Source organism: Chiroxiphia lanceolata, chromosome 22 (assembly GCF_009829145.1).
Source record: "Chiroxiphia lanceolata isolate bChiLan1 chromosome 22, bChiLan1.pri, whole genome shotgun sequence".
Classification (NCBI taxonomy): Eukaryota; Metazoa; Chordata; class Aves; order Passeriformes; family Pipridae; genus Chiroxiphia; species Chiroxiphia lanceolata.
The window spans coordinates 4,083,948-4,101,219 of NC_045658.1; the positions used below are offsets into that span (position 1 = coordinate 4,083,948).

At 43.0% G+C, this 17,272-nt stretch overlaps 1 protein-coding gene across 3 annotated transcripts in view; it reads right to left on the minus strand.

Moving 5' to 3' along the window:
- Positions 1-17,272, minus strand: part of UBE4B (ubiquitination factor E4B) — a 39,071-nt gene that overhangs the window by 3,921 nt on the left and 17,878 nt on the right. For all 3 annotated transcript variants that reach the window (XM_032708968.1, XM_032708969.1, XM_032708970.1), the window contains 18 exons: positions 15,659-15,800; positions 15,086-15,186; positions 13,889-14,003; positions 12,309-12,392; positions 10,696-10,752; positions 10,232-10,348; positions 10,021-10,119; positions 9,432-9,545; positions 8,269-8,467; positions 7,901-8,039; positions 5,645-5,744; positions 4,817-4,944; positions 4,330-4,428; positions 3,709-3,944; positions 2,827-2,953; positions 2,389-2,533; positions 1,176-1,310; positions 614-805 (listed from right to left, as the gene is read on the minus strand). In XM_032708968.1, the coding sequence (XP_032564859.1) occupies positions 614-805; positions 1,176-1,310; positions 2,389-2,533; positions 2,827-2,953; positions 3,709-3,944; positions 4,330-4,428; positions 4,817-4,944; positions 5,645-5,744; positions 7,901-8,039; positions 8,269-8,467; positions 9,432-9,545; positions 10,021-10,119; positions 10,232-10,348; positions 10,696-10,752; positions 12,309-12,392; positions 13,889-14,003; positions 15,086-15,186; positions 15,659-15,800 (2,329 nt within the window). The remainder of the gene's footprint in view (positions 1-613; positions 806-1,175; positions 1,311-2,388; positions 2,534-2,826; positions 2,954-3,708; positions 3,945-4,329; positions 4,429-4,816; positions 4,945-5,644; positions 5,745-7,900; positions 8,040-8,268; positions 8,468-9,431; positions 9,546-10,020; positions 10,120-10,231; positions 10,349-10,695; positions 10,753-12,308; positions 12,393-13,888; positions 14,004-15,085; positions 15,187-15,658; positions 15,801-17,272) is intronic.

Here is a 17,272-nt window from a genome sequence, read left to right on the forward strand (position 1 = left end):
TTTTGAAAAGTTTGTATTTTAAGACACAGGCGTGGACAGATGTAATTCAGTAGTTGAGACATCTCTGCAAGGACACAGAGGTGAGCGATAGCTTATCTTGCTGTTAATGGTACCATGAGGAGTTCAAAGGTGTCCTTAATTGTCTCATTCATGCTGGGCTTTGTCAGGTTATTACACAGCCATTTAATAAAGTGATATGGAGGGGATACAATTTGCAAACTGTTAATCTAGAGAATGAACTTTGATGTGTTAAATGAGGCTCTTTGTCCCAGCTGGGGAGGGAGTCAAAACTCTGTGTGCCATCTGCAAAGGGACAAAGTACTTCTGCTAATTCACCAAGAGGCTGTAGCTAATAAGCAGCTCAGGAAATTTCCTCTGTGTTCGAAGTGCTACAGATATTTATGTATGTTTATAAGTTTGCAAAACACTGGGAACATCCATCTAGAAAGAGCAGACAGAATACGAACAGAGATGATCTGCTGAAAGCAAACAAACTGCAGATGTAGAAGACAGAGTGGCCGGCAGCACACAGATGAAACACTTCTAGGGTATTCTGCAGAGTCCTGTTTGTCCACAGTGCTTTTGCCCTTCCCCTCATCCTTCTGGAGCCCACCTGATCATCAGCAATTGCTTTAGCAAAGCGAGCACAATCCAGCTGCAGGTAAATGTCCGTCAGTTGGTCCAACAGCTTCTTTGGTTCAAACCCATATTTCTCTGGGTTTTCGACTTTCAGGTCACGGCACTTGGGGCCACACAGTTGCTGTAAGTTAAAGTTCAACATAGCAGCCAGTCGTGGTCCAAGCTCCTACAAAGGCAAAGTAAAAGAGATCAAAGTGTGAAGGCAGTGAGAGTGAAGATTATCACTGGATTCACACACAGTAAGATCAGGAATTATTAACCAATACACTTTTCCTTTGTAGGCTTGTAGGAAGTGTCTGCTCTTTATGCATGTTTGCCATTAAAATATGCCATGCAAACAGCTTCTGCCTAGAAGGATGACACCATCCCAGTGACTCAGGTGATGCTCTCACATCAAATAACATCAACAGCAATTAGGCTTTAATGATTGGAGAAAGAGGAGGAGAATGGAGACAAAGTGCTACCAAACACTTCCAGGTTATTATCCAGAGATGTCAGAGAAGCAAGAAACCAACTTAAACCTGAGAAGGACTTACAGGTCTGAGAAAAGGCTTTTGGACCTGCTTGGTAAGGATATGGAACATATCAACAGTTTCTGTGGCCAGGGCGAGATATGAGCGGGACACGCGCTCGTCCTGCGCCAGCTGCGACTGCCGCGCCTGCTGCTGGTCCTGCAAACAAACACAGAGCGGTCACAGCTCCCCCAGCAGCACCCACAGCCCCTCACAGCCACAGTGCCAACGGCACCTAGGCAAGAGAACAGACAGCAACTCAAACACAGATGTGAGGCACCTCTGAATCTAAGGTACAGCTGCTCGCTTTTACTACCCAGTCCTAATGTCTGCACCAATCCTCCTGAATTCTGCAACTCTAGAGGATGAAAGCAAATGGCATCACAGGCCCCCACGGTTATTGAGTCTGTTTACATTCTCTAACTGCTCCTCACAGCTGTAGAACTGGGTTATGCTTCCTTTCCATCCAAATGCCAATAACTTCAAAACCAGCTTGGGATCTGAGAGTCAAATGAGGTTCTCTCTAATTTATGCACCACCATAAATAATAAACACTCCCCAGTGGAACAATCTGTAGATGATGTACCAGCTCATTTTGTAACTACAGTAATGGCTTTACCTTGCTGGTAGGCACAGGCAGGAAGAAAGGCTTCAGAAGAGCAAACCAGAATATGTTTAACAAACAGGATTTTATAGCTTTTCTTTTTGAACTTTTTGTTTGGGTTTTTTTTTTTTTAAAGTCAATAACCTTAAAATAGAAATACCCGACATTGGTGGGTCAACACACACAATTATTGTTTAATAAGGCCGAGCTCTGAGGTACAGGACTATAATTGTCTGCATCGAATCTACCAAGGATCAATGCATTAACAAAATAAAAGCTTCTACTCCTTGAAGTCAATTCAACTGGCGAGCATCTTCCCAAACCTCCTTCAGGAAGGTTAAAGTCTCGGTTTCTCCACTTAGAATTAAGTGCACAGTAATCTGAAACGTTACACTATTTCCACTTCACACCACTCTCTTTGCCAGGCACAACATAACCAGGCAGAATGATGGTTTTCAGCAGAATGTCATCCAGAGTGACCACGGCCATACTGGCAGCAAGAAAAAGCATCGAGAACCGCTTCTCACGAGCAGCTCTTTGGTGCTGCCCCTTATTAAAAAGTGGGTTTTAATGGTCTTGTATTAAAAAAATTAAAAATAAGTAAAGGGCACTTTGAAAAACAGTTCTGTTCACCCTGGGCAGCAGGTCCCATTGCTCTTTATTCTTCATCTCCTCTTGCACTTCATGGATACGTTTTAGGGACTCCAGACTCTCATCCAGCAAGAAAGTTGTGTCATTTATCAGCATGTTGATGTAGCGAACAAACTGCTTCCCAGAGCTGAAAACATCGAAACACAGGTATCACGGCAGAGCAGGTGGGCCTGCAGAGCAGACTGCAACCCCAGCAACACTCCTGCACTGAATATTTCCAACAACGCTCCCATTCCCCAAGCCAAGGTGATTGTGGTGTCCAGAGCTCAGCTTAGAAACACTCCAGTTCTACTGGGAGGGGTTGCCATGTACAGGACAATGGAAAGCAGCATCACCCATTCCCAAAGGCAGGGACTCCTCAGGTCCCTGCCTGAGCAGCCTGGTGGCAGGGAGCAGTGCTAGACACAACCTCTTACTCACTTGAACTCCTCCATAAAGGTACCATGGTGAGCAATGTTTTGCCAGAGGCTTTTGAAGATGGTGCTGATGTGGTAGCGGATCGTGAACTTGTCATAGAACTCGCTCGTGGCTCCGGTGTGTTCCACATCTGGAAAACAGCACAGATCCCAGGACTGAAATCCCAATTTTCCCAGCAGGATTCCCCTGCAGCACACATCTCTCTCCACTGCCTCCAGTGGGATGAGCTGCAAGCACCAAGCTTTAAGAGATGGAGTTCAATTCCCATGCAGAAGTCTTCATCGTAATTCCCATTAAAAGAAGCAGCACTGCACATTTGCTCACCCAGACCCAACCTCATTTCTGAAGAAAAACCCTCAGAAACCAAAACTTTCTGCTCTATTCAAGTCTGCTCTACATCCCACAGTCTAAAATTTCACTAAGAAAATTCTGGGAACAAACAACAGGCCTTGGAACAGACCAACAAAAATAGTTGTTTTTACTGGTGCAACAACTCTTCTGAAGCATCTGAATCTACAGGACCAGCAAAACTACAACGGGGAGTTCTACAATCCCAGTGCTGCCTTACAGGCAAAGCAAACCAAAAGCTTTAATTTTGGAATCCAAACACCACAAAACCAACTGTCACATCAATCTGTAGTGCTGCAGCTGCCAGTGCACAGCAGCTTATGGAAGGACTGGAATTCTCAAGGTCCCATCGAATGCTGTTGCCCCCAACTCCTGAGCAATAAAACCTCGTCTTCGCAAGACCCAAGATCTACCAATTTTTGGTTTTGTTGGGTTTTTTTGTGCTGTTTTTTTCTAATGGTTACCACATCAAACACAACCTTTGGCCTTCCAGTACTCACCACAGTGCACTCAGTGAGCTACAGACAAAGCACTTACCTGTGTAAAACTTCATCAAGGAGGGGACCAACAATTTGGTGGAGAGAGGGTGATTCTCAATCATCTCAAAGAACTTCTGTGTCCGGGGCTGCACAGCTGGATTTGTCATGAACATCACCTCCACCAGCTTGGCCACTAAATAAGGATTTCGGATGTAGTTCTGGTTGCACAGCATCACAACAAGGAACATCACTATGTCCTGAGTACAGGGCTCATACAGCACCTGAGGAGCATATCTGGGAACAGGGAGAGAGGGAAAACTAAATGCAAAACCCCAACCCTCATGTTCTACTCCTTAAGATTTGGCTTTTTAAAAATACTATTCTAGCGATGATTTAACATATCACAAGATCAAAAGGTCTCACTGCAAACCATAAAGAAAATTCCTGGGGAGGGAACCCAACTATCTTCCATGAAAAATTTAGGTTAGAAGGGACTCTGAAACTCATCTAGGCATTACAGCTGCAGCAATGCTGCTATTTCCATACTCTTACGGCTTCTGTTCAAAACCATTAACTACAGAATAATTATAAAACTACTTATGCACCCTGAATTTATGCATGTGCCACCTGCTACAGGGACAAGTGACAGTACAAGTTTCCTTCAGATATAACTACTTACTGTACAATAAAAAATAAAAATTCGGCGACATCTTCCACATAAAACTCTGGCAACGCTGCAAATACCTTGGGAACCTCAGGAGTTAAAGGCAATTTTATGCTGTAGAATAAAAGAGAAAACAAACAGGACAGAAAATCAGCAGGGTTAAGCAGAAAGTACCCTGTGATGTCCTATGGAATTATCCTACAGGAACACTTTATAATAGATCCAAAACTGACTTCTTAAAATTCCATGTCAGTGCTTCAAGGGTCCCAAAATACCTGAGGGTGCTCCCCCGAACCCATCTGAGCTTAAACTCTAATAAGATACTGATTCCATGCAAGAATGTATGTCACTGACATAAATAAAGTAACAACCACGTAACAATGGAGACGCTGCAAGTAAAAATCATTTTACAACTGTTAAATTCAGTGAGCAATCAAACATGGGCTGGAAGGTCTTTGATACAATTTATACAGGTAATCCCACAGGGAATCTCGACACTCACTTGGGGTAGGCAGGGTCTAGAATGCGAAGCATCAGCTGGATCACCATGCCATAGAAATTCAGGCATCTCCTGAGAAAGTTCTCATCCAGCAAACCGGCGTCTGCACAGGCCTTGCACCTCACCAGTTTCTGCAGAACAGGCACCCAAAAACTAATCCAGGGCAAGACAACATCAAGGAAGGTCAAACCTCTCCCAGTTAATCAAGAAATGTGACAATTCCCCAGGGGTTTTGTTCTCACAGCACACTCAGAGCAGGGGACACAGGCCCCAGCACAGCGAGTCAAACACAGGTGACTCAGAGCTGCAGGGGCAGAGGTGCCTTTTCCAAGCCTGATGGGAACAATGAAAGAAGTAACAAAGGTATCAAATCGGGGAAATGTGCAATTAAAGTCATTTCAGTGCTACGGCTCGGGAAATTTGTGCCAATTTGTGCTGGGAAGACCTGAGCAATACAAACCTTCAGAAAAGGGCACCCCAGTTTACTCATCTGTGCAGGAACCCTGAGTGAGATCCGAGAGTTCCTGCTTGGGCATGGACTGTGCACACACAGCTGCCTCTGAACTAAGCACAGTCCTTTTGCTCTCTCTCCAGTAAAACACATCCAATTTGCTTCTTTCTGAAGAACACTAAGTGAATCGTGGTGTTACTTTGAACCTTAAAGTCACCACTGATGTTATATTGTGGCACCTCCTGCAGCTCTCAGGTGGGTCATGGGTTCAAACCCAACCACTGTCAAGCCTCATCAGCAAAGAGTTGCATTTAAACATTAAAGTCAACACACTGACAGGCTACAAAGGCATTTAGCCAGGAACAGAATCACTTACAGACCTTGAGCTGTGTCTTGCACCGTTTCAGCATCTCTCGATGCCTGGTGGCCAGAGGGGAATCCTTCCACTGACTTTCGTTGTTTTTCAAATCTTCCACAGTCCTGAAAGGCAGAGGCAGCAGCTCGTTATCACACAGAGGGGAAATGTGCTGCCATTACCAGGCATTTAACCTTCCTATCTGTACTTAAAAGAGCCCATCATTTCCACAGAAGTTACCCATCAGCATGACAAGAAAAAGAAGCTGCTTTTGTAAATGCAGATTAATCTGCACAGCCTGCACTCAGAGGCACCACACACACAAGCTCCAACATCCACACCTGTCAGGGACACCAAAAGGATGGAACACACAAGGGCTCTATCCTGCCTCACAAACTAATTTTACTATTAAAAAAAAAAAAAAAGGGAAAAAATTGCCTTTTTTTGGTTTGGTTTTGGTTTTTTTCTCCCCCACTGAAGTCTGTGGTCATGCTAAAGGAAGGTTAAAATGGTGCCATGAAAATTAAACCTAAAATTTGCCCCACCACAAGGAAGGATTGGTCCAGCTAATAATGAGATATTTAGAGATTTCACTCATCTTCTGGTATCAGAAAGGAAAAATGGAAAACAAAATCAGCTAAGGAAGGAAAAGGTGGCCAACAGCAGGTCTTGTTAGAAATGAGAAAGGTAAAAGTCTGCATTCTGTGTAACTTCCCACTTTCTAGTGTTGCAAATGACTTTCTGGAGTTCTGTTCTACCCTTCTCATGCTCCACTCCAGAGAAAATTCAGGCTTGCAGAGGAGCACAGTATGTGAACAACCTACAGTCTCCCTGGCAGTGTAAGGACCAGGAAATCAAGGGGGTTGATATTCCTCCCTTTTCTTAACCACCATCTCACTCTGCCCAACAGAAGAGAAAACTTAAATGTACATTACACACACCACTTACACTAAAAAAATCCTTCATATGCCCGTATCTGAGTCCTCTTTAGGAAGGGCAGCTGATCAGAACAAAGCTCATACACTGAGCTGCATGAATAACTCCCCTTTTCATCCCTTCTCTAAACACAAATCCTCTTCCCCACCAAGAAGACCAATATCCAGTGTAATTTCTTTATTAACAACACCTAAAGATGTTGCCCAGTGTTGCAATTGAGCAGTTGATGGAAAACACTGACCCCTGAGCTCCTGCTGCTGCCAGGAGAGCCAAGAGCTCCTCACTCTGCACCCTTGGACAGGGAGTGCTGCATCAGCAACTCCTGGGCAGCAATTCTAAATAAGGAGAAAGCAGCAATTCCTTTTTCAAGCCAACATATGGCTTTTTTACAAGTAATCCACAGGCTGTTTATAGGAAAATACTCTCTCCTTTAAGATAAGCTGACTCTTCCTGCTCCGCTCTCTCTGCAGCTTCCCAGGTTCTTGGCCTGCATGTGCCTTAAAAATGAAATCACTTCAAATGCAGTCCAAAAATCCAGTAATGAACTCATGGCATGACTGCCAAGGAACATTTACCAAAATGCAATGAGTGCAATTCTAAACAATGGAAAATACTGATGATACAAAAATCTGTTCTAATTTTAACAGAGGATTCTTCGACGTTCAGCAACTACAAAAACCTATTTGAATGGATGTCAAGAGAAATGGAAAACAGGAGTATCCCCATGTATATGTGAGTTATGACTTTTAAAACAGTAAACCCTGTGCTGAATTACATGTGCACCAACAATAGTAAGAGGTTACTGCTGAAGGCTTCTCTCCCCTAAAGTATGATGAGTTCTCTCACCTCAGGAGAGGAAAAAGGTAAATAATGTCTGGGACATTCAAAACAGCTCAGGCACGACTAACAAAGTCTTGTTTCTGAAATCACATCACACATGGAACTTTACATGCACTGCTTCAGCTGTCAGAGAGCCTGAGGCACTGATGACCTGCCAGCTGCACCACAGATTACTTGTAATAAACAGTGTTAAGTATCAAAATGATCTGATGAGAATTATCTTTTAAACAGAATGCTCTTCTCACCAACCTGAGCTGCCTGGTGTAACCAACAGCCTCCACCTCACTATTATCTGAATTCGTGATTCAAGCCACAGTCCCTCAACACACCCAAAAATCCCCAAGGACCAAAAGCAGCAGCGTAACAGATACTGAGGTGATCTGTACTCAGCAACAGTTCGACCCAAACTGTCCTTCTAATTCCATTTAGTTTACTGGACTTGCTGGGAAGAGGCCATTGGGGGGTGTCAGGACCCTCTGAGGCAGCAGAAAATCAAACACCCAACCTGTTGAGCTCCCTGATGGCTCGCAGCCTCCGGATGTACCGCCGGCAGCTGGGCAGGATGGACAGGTGGTGGGCGTGCAGGGTGAGGAAGAAACATTCCGTCGGGAATTTCGGCTCAGAAAATGGGGACGGATCCCTGTCTGGAAAAACAAACACACAAAAAAGCAGCAGAGGTGAATAAATTAAAAAAATGAACTGCCTTGTCTAGGGGCGAGACCTTGAATTTGGCTTTCTTCAGAACCAGGGAGATCAGACAGCACCAAGGAAAGGGCTTTAGGAATAGGGGAGTTATTTGCTGGGATCAAATACTTCCATGTACCTCCATGGCAGAACCAGAAGGCACAGTAAATGCTTAATAAGAGTACTAACAAAGTTCAGCAAGCCAGGCTGCAACATCCTCCATTGTTGCTTTCACTCTGGTCTCATCCGTGGGGAGCTCGATCCGACACCTGGGGTGGAATATGTACATGGGATCAACCGTTTCCAGCTTTATCTTCGTACTCAGTTGCTGCAGTACCCAGAGGAAGTTGAGCATGAAGCCATCTGTGGACACCAAACGATCGTCCGTCTGTGGGGTGAGAAAGCAAAGGGCTGAGGACAAGCTGAGAAGCACAAGGGTTCAGTTCCAACAGTCCCCAACATCACTGAGCTGTGCCAGTTCAAGAGAAGGGAGGAATGAAGAACGTGGCTCTGCCAGGAGACTTCTGTGGCAATGGGCAATCAGTTACTGACTTACAGATCTTCCTTCTCTATGGTTCAATAATCACCCTCCAGAACATCAAACAAACGTATAAAAAGAAGCAGAAAATGATCTAAGAAATTAAAAGAGCCTCCTTGGAGAATGGTTGGCCCACAGGTACAGAGAGTAACAGAAGAGCTTCAAATAGTTGCTGAGCATCAGTTCATCAGTTTTATCTTAAGTGTAGTTTCTGTTACTCCTTCACTGGAATTTCACAGAAATACTCCTAGTAATGGTTCCAAATGTTCACTTTTAAAAAGGAGACATGAAGACAGCAATGAACAGCTTCAGCTGTTCAAGACTCACACGCAGATTTTATCGCAGGAAATGAGTGTGATGCATTAATTAAACAATGGCAAAATCCCATCCCTGGTGTTTCACTGGAGCCAGGCCAGTTCAGACCTGCCCTGCTCCTTCTGCAGACACCCCATTCCAAGCCCAGCACCTCCCCAGCTGGGAAAGCTGCTTGTCAAACACAGTCTATTGGGATGAAGCCCTCAGAGATGGGGCAGGGGGAGGACAAAGCCTTGAACACCTAATATAGAACCTCTGCTGATGAAGTGACATCTCAGCCCTAAGAGAGGAGATAAACTGATAAAACAGATTGATTTAAGAACTGAAAGATGTATTGCAAGGGACAAAGACTGAGGACAGGGCTTCTTGCCTGTGGTAGCAGGCACTCAAATTCTTTCGTCCTCCATTCTAGACCACCAAGGCATGAGCCATCCAGAGCTATTTGTGGGTGGATGGATGAGGCCCATGAATCACAGGAAGAGCATTTCCTTTTATTTACCTGCATTTGGGCCTTTTTCATGTTGGCATTGACAACAGCTGCCATGTAACCCAGAGCTGCCTCCCGGGTCTCCCCGTTCAGTAGGATACTGTGCAGGATCTTGAACAGCTCTTGCTGGAATTTCAAACAAACATCCTGGTCAGGTTGCACACACTTCCCAACATCACAGTCCTGCCTTCTGTTTGCCTCTATTTTCGTGTTCTTCAGATTCCACAGAACTCACTAAAACTTCTGTTATGGTGGCTGTTACTGTCAACTTTCTGTGCATGTGTTAGTTCTGACATTAGTTACACAAAAAATGTAAATACAAGATTAGTGTAGTGACACAAAACTAACACAGTGTTTATTTACTCATCCTTTCACATGAACTGTAGCCCGTGACTAACTGATCTGATATTTTCTGAATTGGCTTACAGCCTTAGAGAAATATTTGTAGCACTGTATTTTTTTCCCCAATTCCTTTCAGCCACATCCCAAAACATCTGTGGTTTAACACAGCAGCTCATTTTTTTAGATTATATTCCTCATCTATGCCAAGACCAAAACCCCCACATATTATGCATTTTTTTAAAGAGATGAGCACACTTACCCTTGCTAATTCCAGGTAATGTTGCAAAGACTGGCTGACAACCCGGGTGTTTTCAAGAGTAATGGCAGGCCCTGAGAAGTACTTTTCAACTACTTTGTTCTGAAAGGAAATATTGGCAAATGTATCAAATGTATTGGGGGAGTAAAAAAACCCCTTAACAACAAAAAAAAACCCCACCATGCTACTACAAACATCCTCCTGTGACACTTACATCATCTTCAGCAAAGACAGAGAGACTGAAGAAGGCTCCAAGGTAGGAAAGTCTTTGCAGTTCTCTTCCTGCACCTGTGCTTAAAGATTTAGGCAACCACAAGGGCAAAGAGACAACCTAAAAATAGGAGAAACAGCAAGTTCTTCAAGGCTGCCTGTCAGCCCTCCTGCTCTGTCACCTTCCCGTGTCTGCCACACGCCCCCGGCCCTTCCCCGCTCAGTCACGCTGAGGGCTACATGGAAACATCTCCTCAGCCTTCCAGCTACCCAGCAACTCCTGTTTGTCCCAGTTTTCCTGAAGTCTCAGGGGAAAGGATTCCCTTTACCAGCTTAATTTAAACCATTGTTTCGCATGAGACGCTCCAGTAGCCCTTGCTTGGAGTTCTGGAGAACGTTATCAGTGTGGATTGTACAACACCACCACCACCACCACACTCAGTGACGTGGTTCTTTTAATACACTTACCAAACTGCACATAGGGTGTGTTTTCCCAAACTTGATTTCACAAAGTTCACATAGTGCCTACAAAGAAATCCCAGTAAAAAATCACTTTTGTGAGTAATTCCTAAGCAACCTGTCTGCAAAAAACAAGCTTAACGTGGCAAACTGCTGCAAGAGCCCAGCCTTTCTTGGGAAAACCTCACTCTCATGGTGAAGGGAGGGAGAGCACACCCTGCTCCCATTTTAGCTTTTACATCTGCTCCAAGCTGTCTCCAAAAGGCCAACGTGTCTCCCAGAATAACAAATTATTGCGCTTATTTCAAAAATTAGCGGTGCAAATTGTTGTTTGCTCAGAACATGACAATGCCTGTGCTGGACTCCTGAGCCACCACATTAAACCCAGCAACAATAATAAATAGAGCAATTGTTCTCTCCATACACCAAGGCCTTTGTCTTCTGAATCAGAGTGGAAAAATGTCAAATGAACACAGAACCCAGGAACAAAGAACCCTATCCAAGATCTCTAACTCACTTTCAACTGCAGCACAGAAAGAAGAAAGCAGTTGTAACAGAGAATTCTGGAAACACAAAAATGCTGTTGGCCTTCCCACTTCTCCTGTATTATGTGTTCTCATTCTTCAATTATACCACAGCTACCAACTGCTATTCCATCCTCCTGTTGCACACTGTGCCAGCCAGAGATAATGAAAACACAGACTCATTTTTGAGTAGCCCTTCCTTGTAGCCAACAGCCAAGCTTGCAGCAGTTCACATTTTAAATTGGGGGAATAACAGCAGAGCAGGAAAACACAGAGCCACAAAAAAAAAAAATATTGTTTTTTTGCAAAAGTACCAGAGTTACTTAATCAATTTTGATTTGCAGCCCCCCAGTCCAGCTGATTTGCTGAAGGGCAAGTTAAAGCTGAGGTGTAACAGCCTTTTTTGGCACCACACACACAGAAGATCCTAAAATGTGGAGGTGTTAGTTGACAATGCTCAATTTCCCAGGAATCCAGACTGCTCCGTGGTGGCCAAGCACACTTTGCAAAGAGTGGTTTGGTTTGTCAATAAAAGCAGCAGGAGGGGAGCAGATCTAGGACTGAGAATGTACTTTAAAAAAACTAAAAATAAACCCCTCAGCTTTTCAGTCAGGGAATACTATGATGTTTCCCTCACTAAATAGTCCTCAGTTCAAATAATTTGGGTTTCATGCAACAGATCTGAGTTTCTCACAGACAAAAGTGAGTCCAACATACACTGGTATGGACAGTGGCTGTTATTCCCCAGATCTAAATTGAGAGGAGCTTACTAGGATTTTGTAACCATCCACAGTATTATAGTCATGCATGATGAAATTCATACATTTGATTAATCTTTTATCAAGCAATATACACAAACATTTGAGTAGACCCCCATACAAAGTGTTCATTAAGCTTAAGCCATTATTGGCCTCACACTCTACTAGATTTTTAATGTTCTTTTACACATCTCATACCACATTAAGCTTCCTACAGAGTTTAACAGCAATTCACCAACCAAAAAAAGCCCCCAAAATGTTGAAGTCCATTATCTTGTATAGAATCTGCATGTTAGCAGTGATCATAAAGAAAGTGCTTCTAGCAATGGACAGTCCTTACCATAAGGGGATATTTAAAATTGTCACTATCAAGGGAGCACTCTTTGGAAGCTACAGCCAGGCCTTGTAAGATGGGAATAAAGATCTGTAAAAACACAAGTAGATTAACTTTATTCAAGATACAGGAAACAATCAAATGACTCTATTGCTGAACACAGCATGAAGTGCCTGTTCATTCTCCAAATACCCAAGTCACACAAAAGCAAAACCAAGATATCTCCTTTAGATTTCTTTAAACCTTTAAATAATCAGTTAAGCCTGAAGGCTTAAGAGATTATTCAAAGCTAAAAAGCAACTTGTTTGCTGTAGTGGATGTGCTCAGGTGTTGTGCCCTCAAGTTCTCTGCAGGCACCTGTGTTAGAGACACGAAGCAGAGCCCGAGTTCTGCCCAGGTGCCCAACACCCTGACTGCCCAAATGGGTAATCACTGCCCTGCCTGCACACTTGGGATAATAACACAGCTCTAATTCTGCAGGATGTGTAAGTTGGGAAGGATAATAAGCAGCAGTCAAGGGCTGTTAGGAAAGAGGAAGTGACTTGACAGGAACTTACTAATCAGAAGTAATTATACCCATTTAGTGAGTCCCAATCACACAGCTCTGACAACTTCACCCTCACAACATAAACCAACAGGAATTCTCCAACAGTAACAAGAGATCCCACTGAATTCTGAATTTAAAGTGTACTGTGTTGCTTCTATGAAGAGACAAAGAAAATATTAAATCATATTAGGGAAAAGGACTATAGAGGTGTCCATGTGCTTCAGCCAGAGGGAGGGTTCTCCTCTCCAGGGCAGGTGACCTTTAACACTTTTATAACCACTTTTTGACAGTCTTAAATGTACTTGCAACTGTACGAAGGTCTACTAAAAGGAGTTCAGACAGAAATATAAATTATTAACAGGTACTTGCACTACAAATAAAAGTTATCTCATGTCATTCTTTTCAAAACTGGAAGGATCAAATGCCATTCCAAAGGCTCCTTTACAGCCAAGTCCCACAATATTACAGTGCTAATTAGAGACAACCTCACTGATCTGCTCTACAGTACCTGGGCTAGAGGTTTGATAGTTTTGTGTCTTACCATCATCTCAGTGAACTGCTCTGACACACCAAATAAACCATTTTCAGTCATTTCCTCTGTAAAATATGTATTACTGGACTGGGACTTGTAAAGTGCTGTTAACACCTTAGATGCAAAATATTAAAGATGCAAAGAGGGCTAAAGATTGTAAAATGGAAAACACAATAAACCTTCCTGAGCAGGACCCCAGCAGATTGCTTACATGTACATTTTTTAGGGATTTTGTACTAAAGGATGAAACCCAGGATCAATCTTACAATATATACCTGCATATTCCACTTCAGCATCAGTGTGTGCTGCTTATTAACAAATGCATTTTTCATAATTAGAACCAGCAAATAATGGAAGTCAGCCTTTTTCACAAAAGGAACAAAACCAGATTCCAGTTGTTTGGGAGGCTGACAGCCCCTGAGCTGCAGGATAAACCTCTGGAAATCTTGGATACTGCAACTAATAGAATCACGTGCTAGAGCTATTTATTTTTGACCTGTGCCTTACCTGTTTGAACACCTCTTCATCCTGATAAGTTGTCCTCACCAATTCTTGGATGAAGCCAAATGGGAGATTCCTACACAGCATATATGGTACCAGCAAAGACTGCTGCTGCAATGACCTTTAAATCCAAAAATAAATCCAAAACTACCGATTACTTGCAGTAGTATTTGCAGAAATGTCAGAGCAAATCACATGTAAGGATGTGTCTGAGAGCACATTATCAATGTGTAGATACACCTATTCCTTCCTGATCTTGTCTGCCTGGGGAAAGGTTCCTCTAAAATAGGTGCTGCTGCCAACCCCACACTGCAGTTAATGAGGCTGGAAGAAAACAGTAGCTTCTGTGGACTAACTGGTTGCCCCTTCTACCCCTCTCTGATGAAAAAAACCCTTTATTAGGCTCAAATAGTGAAGGAACAACATTTTTTACAGGTGTTTTTCCAGATTAAAGAAAAAAATCAGTCTTTCCTGAATTAATGCAGTCATTACTTTTAACTGTTCCCTAGGATTTTTGAAAAGTATCTTTTTTCCCCTTTATTACATATATAAAACTTATTCTAATGCCAACACAGGTTCATGTGAAGACAAAACTAATCTCCAAGCACAGGGAATAACTGGTGCACCTTTGAAGATTACAGAAGTGTTCCCTGGGGACACAAATATAAAATCATGCAGATTTTAGTACAAATCACATCTTTTTACTGTTCCAAGCAGCCCAACTGATGGTTAAACAACTGCACTTGGAATCTCAGAGTGGAGATTTAGTGTAGAAAGCCCACAGACAGCCTGACATTCCCAAACCTGCTGTGGTAACTCTGAAGCAAACAAGTGCTGTGTCCCTTCAGCAGGTTTTCCTACACATTTTAAAATTGTTGGTCAGGTGCAGCTCTACCTCCTTCCACAGGAGGAGTGCCCCAGCAATCTGTCAGCAAAACAGTTTATGCATAAGGCAAGGCAAAAACCAGCTTAGGTAACTGGTTTAAACCCCTTTAAACTGTTCTCATCAACCTGGAGGATTTTACCCAAACAGGGAACACTCAAACTCCTTTCCACCAAAACATCAGTAAAGCAACAAGGGATTCCTCTGGCACATAAATATCCTGCTCTAAAATCTGACTTAAGTGTTCTTATCTAGTCCTCAGAAGAAAGAAAGGATCCTGGACCAGTCCAACCTCCCTGATTAACCCCAGTTTTATTTACCTTGGTTGTGTTAAGGATCCCTGGAGCACCAAAGCAGCGTGAGAAATGCACTGGGATCGGATGTTGCTCAGTAACTGGCTGACTGTTGGCTGGCTACACATCTGATAAAAACAACTTGATCTTAATACAAACCAGAATTTGGATACAGAACAGGCATTTCTTTATTTGTGCAGTATAACTAACGTGCAAACTAAGTTTAGCACTACTCCAGCTAAAAACCTGCCAGGTTATTTATAAGCAGTGTTGGTTGGCTGTTTTTTCCCCCAGAAGTAAAAGCTTAGAGTAGAATACAGACACTGACAGGGAACTGGTCTCTCAAAAATATGTTTTACATGGCATAAAGTTGGATAAAATGCAGTAGATCAAAAAGGGAAGGATAATTTCTAACACAGGGCTTACTTAAGATATAAAATACATATGTGATTCAAATATGATGAATTAACAAGAGTCAAAGGTACCTAATAAATTCTATAGATCTGTTTCTACAAAGCCATCAGGAAGGAACTCTCCCACCAGTGAGTAAGAGCAGTGTCTGGGACAGCACTGATACAACTTTACTCATCAGAAACGTACCTTTGGTGCTTTTCTCTCCTCTATTCCAACTCTGTCAAAACACTCAATGAGGTAGTTCAGCATCTCTGTCTCCTTACAGTTTTCAATGGTGAAGTGGTCACTGCAGGAATCGGAAACACTTGAGCTGCCAGAGCCTCCCATACTTTAAAACACACAAAAACCAGAAACGAGGCATTAGGGACAGTTCTTCACTTGTGCACAATCAAACAATTCACCAGCTCTTCCTCTGCCAGTGCTCTGAACACTCCATCCCATCACACACAGGGCTCAGCAGTTCAGGGAGCTCCTGTGAGCTGGGAAGGGCTCTCCAAGCACTGGTTTGTCCAGCCCTGGAGGTTCAGAGCTGTACCATGACTGAGGAATCAACCACCTCATTAACCAAGGAGCTGAGGGACAGCAGCAAGGTGCATGACTTTAATGGGAATCAGTGAATCTCTGAATTCTCTGAATCAGTGAATTCTCACCTGGCAACACCACAAATGGACAGGCTTTGAGTTGTACCTGAACTGTTGGCACACTCAGGACACCCCAACGCTTCCGTGCCGTGGTGCAGCCTCTGCACAGGCTCCACAGCCAGCACTAAAAATGGCAGAAATGTCCAAAAGGGAAGGTAGGAGCCTCCCACTGCCAAGGACAGACCTGGGCTGACAGACAGGGCCACAGACACTTGATGTGCTCTAAGGAAGGAGAATAAACAAACCAGGAGGCAACACAGCCAACCCACTGCTCCTTTTAACACTCCCACATTCAAGATCATTTCAACTCAGATCATTTCAGTTCCCTCACAGGAAAATACACCATTTCATTAAGTAGCACAGCACTGAGGGGGGGAAAAAAACCCACTGATATTGTAAACACAAAAACTAAACCCACAAAACCAACACCACCCTTGAGAGCAGAGAGAAACGGAACACAAGTGAGAACAGCCCCACAACTCTCAATCTCAGACTTGTTATCTCTACAGAATTCTTCTCTACACAACAGCTTGGCAAAGCTAATTAGAAGCAAAACCCTCATTTTGCAGAAGAGAATTAAGACATGATGTAGTCACTTTATGTAAATGAAATTTTAAAAATAGCAATTACGTGGATGGGCTGCTGCAGTTCTCCAAGAAAAGCCTGTGCACAGTCGGGGTGGATTTAAGTGAAAACCAATTTATAAGCCCAAGATCTTAAACTGGAAAACATGAGTGTTTGTTTCTGTAAATGCAGCTTTCTAAAAATCATGTTTAAACCTACAAACTCTCAACACTGGAATCTCCTTTAAACTGTAAAATAATTTACATTTTTATCATCAAGCTGTACAAATCTGTTGTGCAAACTCCACAGTCCAACCAATAAATCAGGGAAAGGTTATTACTGCTCAGCATCTGGGAGCTCAGCATGTTAAGAAACACAACATTCTAACAGCAGCAATCTCTGTTTGCAGAGAGATGTTTTCAGTTATTCAATTAAAACTTACCCATGTCAAACATTGCTCTATTGAAATAGTGCTCAGTAACCACAAAATTATGCCATTTTTTTCTACAGTCTCTCTTTTAAACCTCTTGACTTCTCACATTCAGTTTAAAAAAGACTCTTTTAAGAAACTAAATTTATATGAAAACCTACTAGT